The sequence below is a fragment of the Aphidius gifuensis genome, linkage group LG1 (assembly GCF_014905175.1).
Source record: "Aphidius gifuensis isolate YNYX2018 linkage group LG1, ASM1490517v1, whole genome shotgun sequence".
Classification (NCBI taxonomy): Eukaryota; Metazoa; Arthropoda; class Insecta; order Hymenoptera; family Braconidae; genus Aphidius; species Aphidius gifuensis.
Window position 1 is genome coordinate 25,512,991 of NC_057788.1, and position 11,291 is coordinate 25,524,281.

At 26.4% G+C, this 11,291-nt stretch overlaps 3 protein-coding genes across 4 annotated transcripts; 2 read left to right on the forward strand and 1 right to left on the reverse strand.

The window, feature by feature from the left end:
• The first annotated feature begins 2,997 nt into the window (after positions 1–2,997).
• LOC122857177 (torsin-1A-like) lies at positions 2,998–4,410 on the forward strand. The gene is made up of 2 exons (XM_044159221.1): positions 2,998–3,371; positions 3,446–4,410. Exons 1-2 carry the CDS (start codon positions 3,176–3,178, stop codon positions 4,306–4,308), a joined length of 1,059 nt encoding a protein of 352 aa, XP_044015156.1. The 5' UTR covers positions 2,998–3,175; the 3' UTR covers positions 4,309–4,410.
• Positions 4,411–4,462: 52 nt separating this feature from the next.
• LOC122857151 (torsin-1A-like) lies at positions 4,463–5,806 on the forward strand. The gene is made up of 2 exons (XM_044159177.1): positions 4,463–4,856; positions 4,944–5,806. Exons 1-2 carry the CDS (start codon positions 4,652–4,654, stop codon positions 5,804–5,806), a joined length of 1,068 nt encoding a protein of 355 aa, XP_044015112.1. The 5' UTR covers positions 4,463–4,651.
• LOC122856751 (protein vav) lies at positions 5,227–11,261 on the reverse strand. 2 transcript variants are annotated; one of them, XM_044158562.1, is made up of 8 exons: positions 11,155–11,261; positions 10,381–11,043; positions 9,891–10,316; positions 9,717–9,785; positions 8,644–8,839; positions 7,365–8,450; positions 7,006–7,280; positions 5,227–6,930 (listed from the first exon to the last, which is right to left on the reverse strand). In XM_044158562.1, the coding sequence occupies exons 3-8, from the start codon at positions 10,289–10,291 to the stop codon at positions 6,567–6,569; spliced, it is 2,391 nt and encodes a 796-aa protein (XP_044014497.1). In that variant the 5' UTR covers positions 10,292–10,316; positions 10,381–11,043; positions 11,155–11,261; the 3' UTR covers positions 5,227–6,566. The 2 variants fall into 2 exon arrangements, with proteins under 2 accessions (XP_044014497.1, XP_044014504.1); XM_044158569.1 differs by lacking the exon at positions 8,644–8,839 and adding an exon at positions 9,312–9,441.
• Between the last annotated feature and the right edge of the window lie 30 nt (positions 11,262–11,291).

Here is an 11,291-nt window from a genome sequence, read left to right on the forward strand (position 1 = left end):
GGGATTGAACGAATATGTTATTGACAATATACCTCTTCAATTTTCTGTCTGCCTAATTTATTTCGAAATTTACTCTTTTCATATTTTTTATTTTTTGAATTCACTTTTTTTATTTTTGATAATTCATTTTTTGAAGTTTTTTTTAAAAATACCTCCTCGCTCATTCTGGAACTATACTAAATTTTAAATTTCTGATAGAAAAAAAATATTCGAATATCCGGAACATAGAATGACCGAATTTGATAGTTCATTCTATGTTCCGGATACTCAAAAAATTTTTTTCCTATTAAATTCCAAAAAATTTGTGGAAAAATCTTAGATTTGTATTAGGAACATAGAATGAGCAAGGAGGTATTTTCGAAAATATGAAATACCTCTTTGCTCATTCTATGTTCCGGATACTCAAAAATTTTTTTTTCTATCAAATTTCAAAAAATTTGTGGAAAAATCTTAGATTTGTATTAGGAACATAGGATAAGCAAGGAGGTATTTTCAAAAAAATTTTTTTTTTTTTTAATTTCAAAAAATTTGTGGGAAAAAAATTTTTGAGTATCAGGATCATAGAATAAGCAAAGAGGTATTTGATATTTTTTTAATTTTTGGGTCAACAAGTTTAGCGCCATCTATTGTTTTTTTTAGGTACTATAGAGTAAACACATTGAAATATTCAAGATAGAAGAGGGCTGTTTCATCAGGGTTATAGAACAGGCAAAGAGGTATTTTTTGGGTCAACAAGTTCAGCGCCATCTATTGTTTTTTTAGGTACTATAGAGTAAACACATTGAAATATTCAAGATAGAAGAAGGCTGTTTTATCAGGGTAATAGAACAGGCAAAGAGGTATTTTTTGGGTCAACAAGTTCAGCGCCATCTATTGTTTTTTTCAGGAACTCTAGAGCAAACACATTGAAATATTCAAGATAGAAGAGGGCTGTTTTATCAGGGTTATAGAACAGGCAAAGAGGTATTCTTTGGGTCAACAAGTTCAGCGCCATCTATTGTTTTTTTCAGGAACTATAGAGTAAACACATTGAAATATTGAAGATAGAAGAGGGCTGTTTTATCAGGGTAATAGAACAGGCAAAGAGGTATTTTTTGGGTCAACAAGTTCAGCGCCATCTATTATTTTTTTAGGAACTATAGAGTAAACACGTTAAAATATTGAAGATAGAAGAGGGCTGTTTTATCAGGGTTATAGAACAGGCAAAGAGGTATTTTTTGGGTCAACAAGTTCAGCGCCATCTATTGTTTTTTTTAGGTACTATAGAGTAAACACATTGAAATATTCAAGATAGAAGAAGGCTGTTTTATCAGGGTTATAGAACAGGCAAAGAGGTATTTTTTGGGTCAACAAGTTTAGCGCCATCTATTGTTTTTTTTAGGTACTATAGAGTAAACACATTGAAATATTCAAGATAGAAGAGGGCTGTTTCATCAGGGTTATAGAACAGGCAAAGAGGTATTTTTTGGGTCAACAAGTTCAGCGCCATCTATTGTTTTTTTAGGAACTATAGAGTAAACACATTGAAATATTCAAGATAGAAGAGGGCTGTTTTATCAGGGTTATAGAACAGGCAAAGAGGTATTTTTTGGGTCAACAAGTTCAGCGCCATCTATTGTTTTTTTTAGGAACTATAGAGTAAACACATTGAAATATTCAAGATAGAAGAGGGCTGTTTTATCAGGGTTATAAAACAGGCAAAGAGGTATTTTTTGGGTCAACAAGTTCAGCGCCATCTATTGTTTTTTTCAGGAACTATAGAGTAAACACGTTAAAATATTGAAGATAGAAGAGGGCTGTTTTATCAGGGTTATAAAACAGGCAAAGAGGTATTTTTTGGGTCAACAAGTTCAGCGCCATCTATTGTTTTTTTCAGGAACTATAGAGTAAACACATTGAAATATTCAAGATAGAAGAGGGCTGTTTTATCAGGGTTATAGAACAGGCAAAGAGGTATTCTTTGGGTCAACAAGTTCAGCGCCATCTATTGTTTTTTTCAGGAACTATAGAGTAAACACATTGAAATATTGAAGATAGAAGAGGGCTGTTTTATCAGGGGAATAGAACAGGCAAAGAGGTATTTTTTGGGTCAACAAGTTCAGCGCCATCTATTATTTTTTTTAGGAACTATAGAGTAAACACGTTAAAATATTGAAGATAGAAGAGGGCTGTTTTATCAGGGTTATAAAACAGGCAAAGAGGTATTTTTTGGGTCAACGAGTTTAGCGCCATCTATTGTTTTTTTTAGGAACTATAGAGTAAACACATTGAAATATTCAAGATAGAAGAGGGCTGTTTCATCAGGGTTATAGAACAGGCAAAGAGGTATTTTTTGGGTCAACAAGTTCAGCGCCATCTATTGTTTTTTTAGGAACTATAAAACATTAAAAAAATTTCAAAAATATCAAATACCTCTTCGCTCATTCTATGTTCCTGATACTCGAAAATTTTTTTTTTCTATCAAATATCAAAAAAATTTGTGGAAAAAAAAATTTCCGAGTATCAGGAACATAGAATGAGCGAGGAGGTATTTCCGAAAATATCAAATACCTCTTTGCTCATCCTATGTTCCTGATACTCGAAAATTTTTATTTCCAATTATTTTGAGAAATTTGTGAAAAAATTATAGATTTGTATTAGGAACGTAGAATGAACAAAGAGGTATTCGAAATTTTTAAAAATACAAATCAAAAAAATTCTGAAAAAAAATTAGGCAAACAGAAACTCGAGGAGGAAAAAAATCGAAGAAGTAATTTTCAAAGATCTCATTTATCATTCATCAGGAATATAGAATGCTAAAGGGAGGTATTTTCGAATTTTTTAAATACTAACTTAAAATTAAAATAAGTTCACTATTTAAATAAAAGATCCAATAATAATTCGTTTTTTCTTTATTAACTTAATTTGGTTTGATTTATGCCTTAGTTATATAGGAGGGCGCTGCTTATATTCTCTTTTTTTTATTTTTTTTTTCATCATCTTGAATCAGCTGTTTACCAAACAAAAAACATAAAATTTTACAAACAACCATTCAATAACAATCACGAATTATCACAATAATAACTGAAAGGTATCATATATATAAACAAAAAATATGATACAAGTTTATTATGTTCTAGACAACCATTGTTTATAATTTAATTAAATAACAAGTGTTAAAAAAAATAAATAAAAGATGATTGTTAAAACGTATTTACTTACAATATTAATATTATTCATCCATCAACAAGAAACATCATGTTTTATAAATAATTTTCAACCATTGTTAAGTATAACATATGACACTACAAGTAAATTATTTTTAAAATTAAAATCATCATTTTATCATAATGATCAATGTTTAATTGATGATATAAAAAAAAATATAACTGGTAATATATAACATAATAAGTGCTAGTTTAAAATCAGATAAATAAATAATAATTATTACCTTTTTATTTTCAAGAATTAGAATTGATGATTAATAAAAATTTATATGGTCAACATATTGCTGGAAGCTATGTTTTAGCTGCAATTGGATCTCATTTAATTGATAAAAATCCATCAAAACCATTGACAATGATATTTCATGGTAAAACTGGTACTGGTAAAAATTATTTAGCAACAATGATTGCAAATGCATATTTTAAAAATGGTGAAGATAGTAAATATTATCATTTTATAAATAGTAGAAGTGATTTTCCATTGGATGGATCAATTGATGAATATAAAAAGCTATTATATGATATGGTTATTGAAAATTTAAAAACATGTCCAGAATCAATATTTGTATTTGATGAAGTTGATATGATGCAACCAGGTGTACTAGATGTACTTGTACCATTTTTAAATTACAAAAGAAATAAAAAAATACATCACAATGGTTATTTTATTGATATAATAACAAATCGTGCAATATATATATTTTTAACAAATACTGGAAGTCAAGAAATTATTGATACAATGATAATGCTTAATAATAATGGTAAAAAACGTAATGATATGGTACTAAGTGATTTTGAACATTTAATATCACTTGGTGCATTTAATGAAAAAGGTGGATTTTATAAAAGTGATGCTATAAGTGCTAATTTAATTGATCATTATGTACCATTTTTGCAACTTGAATATGAACATATTAAACTTTGTATTGAATATGCATTTAATTCACGTGATGCTGTTGCTAATGATGAATCAATTCAGGATGTTATGGCTTATGTTACATTTGAAGAGCCACCTTATCATAGATTTTCCAAGTCTGGATGTAAAAGAATTGAACAAAAAACAGCAACTATTTTGTATAAAAATCGTAGTAAAGATGAAACATAATATTGTTTGATATAGTATATTATTATTTTTTTTAATTTTAAATCTAGAGTTTTATTTTTCTAACTTGAAATTGTTATAAATAAATAATTAAGAAATCAAAGATCCACTTGTTGTTGAATTAAAAAAATGATTTCTACCTTATCATCAACTGTCTTTGATTTTTTTTTATTTTCATCACACACAAACCCAAGATGACGATGTTGACCTTGGAAAAAAGAAAATAAAACATGGATGATGCCGGGTGTGTTGTTGCAAAAGATCTTTAATGTTAATTTCATAAATAAAGTCCAAAAAATAATAAATAAATTTGATTATAATTTAAGTTTAAGTGATAGTTATTGTGATGAATATTAAACGTAGTGTTGTAACATTGTCACTTTGGTTGATTTATTATTTTCAAGAGACATCATGTTTTGATCCAATAACTATTGGAGCTGGTGCAGTATTTACAGCTGGATCAATTTATTCTGGATTTAAATATTTTACAAATGATTGTAAAAGCAATGAATGTTGTAACAATGAAAATTGGATAAAAAAAGATATGCAAGGTTTGAATTATTATTGTTATTGGTGTTGTTAAAATGTTTTAAATAAAACAAATGTTTAATTATTTTATTTATAATTGTTTTTTGTAGCTCTAAAAATGGCAATGAATCAACGTCTATTTGGTCAACATATTGCACATACAACAGTATTAGCAGCAATGACATCTCATATAAATAATCCAGAACCAAAAAAAGCATTGACAATGAGTTTTCATGGTCTACCTGGTTCAGGAAAAAATTATTTATCATCAATGATTGCAAATTCATATTTTACAAAAGGTGAAAATAGTAAATATTATCATTTTTTTAATGGTAGAACAGAATTTACAAATGATCAACATATTGATAAATATAAATTATCAATTAAAAAAAAAATAATTGATAGTTTAATTGATTGTCCAAATTCAATATTTGTATTTGATGAAGTTGATATGATGCCACAAGGTGTATTAAATGTACTTGTACCATTTTTACAATATGGAAAACATCAAAATATATATAATGATAATGATCAACATATTGATATTAAAACAAATAATGCAATATATATTTTTTTATCAAATACTGGTAGTCATGAAATAATAAATACATTAATTAAAATATGGGAAAATGGTGGTAATCGTGATAATACAAAGCTAAGTGATTTTGAAAATATTATAACAATGGGGGCATTTAATGAAATTGGTGGTTTTAAAAATAGTCATACAATAAGTACAAATTTAATTGATCATTATGTACCATTTTTACCAATGGAAGAAAAACATATTAAACGTTGTATTGAAATTGAATTTAATGATAAAAATTATAAACCAAGTGATGATGATATTAATGAAGTCATGTCATATGTTACATTTGATTCATCAACACACAATTTATTTGCTAAATCTGGATGTAAAAGATTATCACTTAAAATAGCAACAATTGTTTATCAAAAAAGAGATAAGTTTTTATAATTCATAAATATATAATTAAAAAAAAAAAAACACAAACTTGAATCTCATGTAAATAAGCAAACTTAAAAAAAAATACTTAATTTCAGACGTAAAATTTTATTACGCTGAGACATAAAATATTGTATTTTGTATTTTTACAACAATTGAAATATATACATCAATTTATTTATTATTTTATATTCATTATTATATAACTAGATATTTTTTAGTTTATTATTATTATTTTTTTTTTTAAATTGTTTTATTGGCACAATTGGAGAGAGGCGTTCTCAATTAATTGAAAAATATTGTTTTATTATATGACTTTTTTCTTTTTTATTTATTTTTGTTAATTTTTTTTTATGATTTATTTTATCATTAACTAGTGGAATAGTGCATCATTATTAAAAATATTTTTTTGATGCATATATATATATATATTTATCAAGCAATTTGTCAATAGACAAAATAATTTTCCTTAGAGGCAATTTTTTAATTTTATCATTTATAATATATATATTTATTTTCTTTCAAAGATATTCTTTGTTTTAAAGCCAATTTAGATCTGATTAACTTTCCTTGTGATATGTTAAAATAAAAAATCTGGACGATCAATGATTTTTAAAAAAAAAAGAAATTTTATAATCCTGGGACTAGTGTAACGTACAGGCATATTTCACAAAAGAAAGTATTGGCCTTGGTCTTTGGATTTTAATGTTTATTAGTTAATTAATTAAAAAAAAAAAAAAAAAACTTATATTATTAGATTTAATGGTTTAATTTATTCTCTGACTTCTTCAACATATCCTTTTGGAAAAAAACCAACGTAATCACCAATTTTACCTTTCCACCAACCTTTTGCATCACCCTGTTTACTCAACACAACAACACGACAACCACGATGTAAATTTAATTGATTTGGTTCAATAGCACGAAAATCAAATAATGCTTTAGCTAATACACGTTTAAATGGCCAAAGTAATCTTTTATCTAATTTTTCAAAATTTTCAGCTAATGATTCTCTTTGATAATATTCAACAAGTTCAACAACTGATTTAAAAAATCTTGATTCACTCAAATAATATAAATCAGCACCATCAACATCACGTTTAAAAACTCTAATATGTTTAACAGCACCATCAGCCCTGTAAGATGAAATTAAAAATATCATATAATATTTGTTAATTAAATTGTAACAAAATAAATAAATATATACTAACATTAGACTAATTGCATAATTTGTTTCATGTTTTAATCTTGGTTGTCCAGCAGGTCTTAATCTTAACATGTATGTTTCATCTTCACGTCCTTCTAATTGTTGTGTTGCAACATCTCTTCCCATTTCATGTACAAACCATAATTTAACTGATAAACCTCTATCACATGGTACTGGTGGTGGAGGTGGTGGTGGCGGTGGTGGTATTGGTATACATCTTCCTGAATATGGTATACATTGTTTATGTACAGCAAGTCGACAAACTTCACAACAATATCCCTGTTTTAAAATGACAAGATGAAAATAACATTATCATACAAGTAAATTAAATTAAAATTAATATAGTTAAATATATATTTATACCTGAAATATACGACCCTTGAGAAATTTATTACATCTTTGACAACTACGTGCTGTATCAAATGTTGTTAATATAAATTTATGATTCGTTGTACGACATGCAGCTGGATTAATAGTGTCAATGGCATCTTGTAATGCTTTTATCCACATTTGTTTTTGTTCATCTGTTCTAGCATATAATGTATATGCTGTGTATGCTTGTTTATGTACTAATAACCATTGATATGACCATCTTGAATCTCTACCAAGTGTACGACGACCAGTATGATCTTCTAATCTATAATCATCTAGTTTTAATGTTTCACGATAACAATATTGATCACCACGACCAGCTTTACATATTAAAACAGTTTGTTCAAATATAAATGCCCATCTTGTTTTAACACGTTGATCACCATGTGCTTTAACTTTTAATTCACCATCTTTTAATAAACGTCCATAGCCTTTTAATTCAACTGGTGATGCCCAATCAACAATTGATGCTTGTATATCTTTTATAATATCTAATGTATCTGAATCACGTTTAACTTCATCAATATATTGTGCAACATCAATCATAACTTCACGTGCTTTTGTTAATTGACGTAAATTTTCAGTCCATTCACGTGGTGTTGTTTCAACAAGTTTATCTAATAATAAATGATATTTTAATACACGTTGCATTGGTACTGATAATATATCACGTAATTTAAATTTTCTATTATTTGCTTCTTGTTGACATTTTATAACTTCTTGATTTAATAATTCATTTTTATTACATAATTCTTGTAATAAATTTTGTGCTGATGTTAAATTTGAACAATAATCACCATATATTACAAATTTTTCTCGCCAATCAAGAAATACTTGTCCAAGTTCAGCACCACTTTTGGCTTTTCTTAATTGACTATGAAAACCGGCATGTATTTCAGCTAATTCTTTTATACCAAAAAAAATTTTTGATGATTCTTCTGGACGTAAATGTAATGATAATGGACGTGCAAAATGACGTAATAAACTACTTAAAACTTCAGAATAATTTCTTTCAGTTTCAACTAATTCTTGTACAACGTAATCACGTTTTTCACCACCACCTGGTATTGCTCCTTCCTATAAATTTTCAAACAACAATATTTACTATTTAATAATATTCCATTTCGACATATATACCTATATAAATTTTCGTGCAATTTATGCAACACATGCAAAGATTTAATCAAAAAAAAAAAAAAAAAATCATAATAAATTAATTAACATAAATAAAATAAGAAGAAAAAAAAAAAAAAAAATGATAAATAATAACCTCCGGTGCTAATGGAGATGTTTGAATTTGAAGACTACAAAGATCATGATAAATTTCTTCACTTTGTATTTGACTGCAATAAGCACCATATCCATCCTCTTCACAAGCTGGATCATTATTAACATGACAAGCCCCAGCACCAGCCTCATCACCCTCACGTCTACGTAGTCTTCTTTGACGACCCTCATTCTCACGTCTTTATTATTATCATTATTTTTTTATTTTTAATCCAATATTGTTGTGTTGATGTGATCCATTTACGTTCAATGAAAATAAATAAATAAAAACAAAATAAAGAATAAAAAAATCATGCAAAAAAATAAAAAAAAATAAATACAATCTACATAATAATTAATAATAAACTATGGAAAATAAAAACTAATGTTTTTATTTATAATTTAACTGTGATGATAACTAAACATTAACTAAGTTATTTTAAAATATTCAGAATTAAAATTAATACAACAATATAATTTATAAACAATCCTAAATGATAATAAATAATTTAACTATCAACAACAATTATTTAGATACAACGTTTTAATAATTATCAGACTAAATATATAGATTATAAATAAAAATAAATAAATAAATAAATATTTAACAAATATATAACAAACGAATTGTAAGAAAGTTATTTGTTTTTTGTTTTGTTAATTATGTAGTACCTCCTTGACGAAGGACCACTCGTTACTTGGTGTTGTTGAAAAGGAGAGTAGCTCCTGATAAACATCCGATTCACCAAGTTCCCCAGCTCTCGGTTTAATGGTAAAACCCACAACAGTAGGTGTCATTGTTCTAAATTTACCAATACAATCATTTGTTGTTGTTTTTTTTTTATTCTATTCTATTCTTTCTCTTTTTTTTTTTTTTAAATAAAAACAATGATGAATAAATAAAGCCATGAAAATTATATGTATTCTTTGAATAAAATAAACCTGTTTTTGTCTTTAAATTTTTTGTTTTAATATTACTAAATAATTTAAGATTAAATTGAATGACCCAATGAGTCAATAAAAAATCAATTTAAAATGAATAATAAATATTAAATTATTGAATTAAAAATAACTCACCCAACACCAGCACTTTGAAGGTCCTTGTATGCATCTTCCTGTGATCGATCACGACCCACAGAAAATCCCCTAAAGAATAATATTGTTTTTTTTTTTTTATATAAATAAATAACATTGTGACCTTTTAAAATAACAATTATTGATTGATATAATTAAAAAATAAATGCAACATACTGTATTCCTTTACGACGGAATCTTGATGTGAATGACAATGCTGATAGTGTACATAGTACTTGATGAAAATTTGATAAATCAAATAAAACACTTGCTTCAAATAAATCAGAATCAGATAATCCAAATGTTGTTGAACATACATTTAAAAATAATTTAATATTTCTTAAACATAAAAATTGTGCCATTTGTGGTTTTTGACTGACATCTTTAATATCAAAACATCCTGGATCAACAAGATTTAATAAATTACATAAAAGTACACCATCTCTAAGTGTATATGCTAAATCAAATGGTTTTGCTGATGGCCAATTTGCTTTATGATCAGCACGTAATGCACCACATCTTGTTAACCAGCTGGCACATTCTTGCCATCCTGTTTCAGTATCATTTCCATTCTCCATTATTATTTTAATTATTTTAAAATATCTAAAAAAAATAAAATCATATATTAATAACTTAAGAAATTATAATTTATTAAAATAATTATTACCTTTTTTAAAGATATATTTATTTATTTTTATAAACAAAAATTCTTATTATTATTTAATTTTTTTTTAAATTTATTTATTGAGCAATTTATAATAAAGTCCTTGTGTTGTATATCCGGATGTAATATTTTATATCAATATATAAATTTATAATCTTTTATAAACCAAACATAAAAATGTGATATCATTCTGATATTAAATTTTGTTGTTTTGTTTGTTTTTGTAGGAGCAATTTTTTTTTTTTAACCACTGTATCACTTGAATAAACTTTGAAAAAATATATAAAACAAAATTAACGCTTTTATTTTATGAATGAACAATTATCACGATATATTGGCATATATTTTATGATAATTAAATAATTGATAAATTGTCAATGAATCCAGCCGTCAACTCGGCGGAGTCCATTTTGGTATGTATCATTGCTGGACAATGGTGCAATCCCAAGTGGCCTCGTAACAGACTTGCTCCAAAATGTTAAAATGGTTAAAATATATACATATATATTTATCTTTCTTTTTCTATTCAATTTAAAGGACACTGTCAAATTTTCTATCCTTTATTAAATGTTGTTTTTTTTTTGTTGATGTTGGTGTGTTGTTGCTTGATGATTTTGATGATGATGATGATGATGACAACGATAGTAGCGCAGCCTCTCGGCAACTCTAAAAAATACACCGATTGATAAAAAAAAAAAAATGTACATATGACAAGGATAGACAACTGATAATAAAAATTGAGATAAAAAAAAACAAAGAGGGAATAAAATCACTTACTGAAAATAATTGAAGGACAATCCTGGAAAATTTAATCGATAATTATAACTTTAAAATAAATATTCATCTTGGGATGATGATCCCAAGTAATGACAGACTGTCTAGGTCATCAAAATACAAAAAAAATATATTGTAAA

Coding starts and splice junctions, on each gene's coding strand:
- LOC122857177 (XM_044159221.1), top strand. CDS start 3,176: ATGATTGTTAAAACGTATTTACTTACAATATTAATATTATTCATCCAT. Junction 3,372..3,445: donor TATAAAAAAAAATATAACTG/GTAATATATAAC, acceptor TTTATTTTCAAG/AATTAGAATTGATGATTAAT.
- LOC122856751 (XM_044158562.1), bottom strand. CDS start 10,291: ATGGAGAATGGAAATGATACTGAAACAGGATGGCAAGAATGTGCCAGC. Junction 9,786..9,890: donor TTCCGTCGTAAAGGAATACA/GTATGTTGCATT, acceptor ATTATTCTTTAG/GGGATTTTCTGTGGGTCGTG. Junction 7,281..7,364: donor TCAAGGGTCGTATATTTCAG/GTATAAATATAT, acceptor ATTTTAAAACAG/GGATATTGTTGTGAAGTTTG.
- LOC122857151 (XM_044159177.1), top strand. CDS start 4,652: ATGAATATTAAACGTAGTGTTGTAACATTGTCACTTTGGTTGATTTAT. Junction 4,857..4,943: donor GATAAAAAAAGATATGCAAG/GTTTGAATTATT, acceptor TGTTTTTTGTAG/CTCTAAAAATGGCAATGAAT.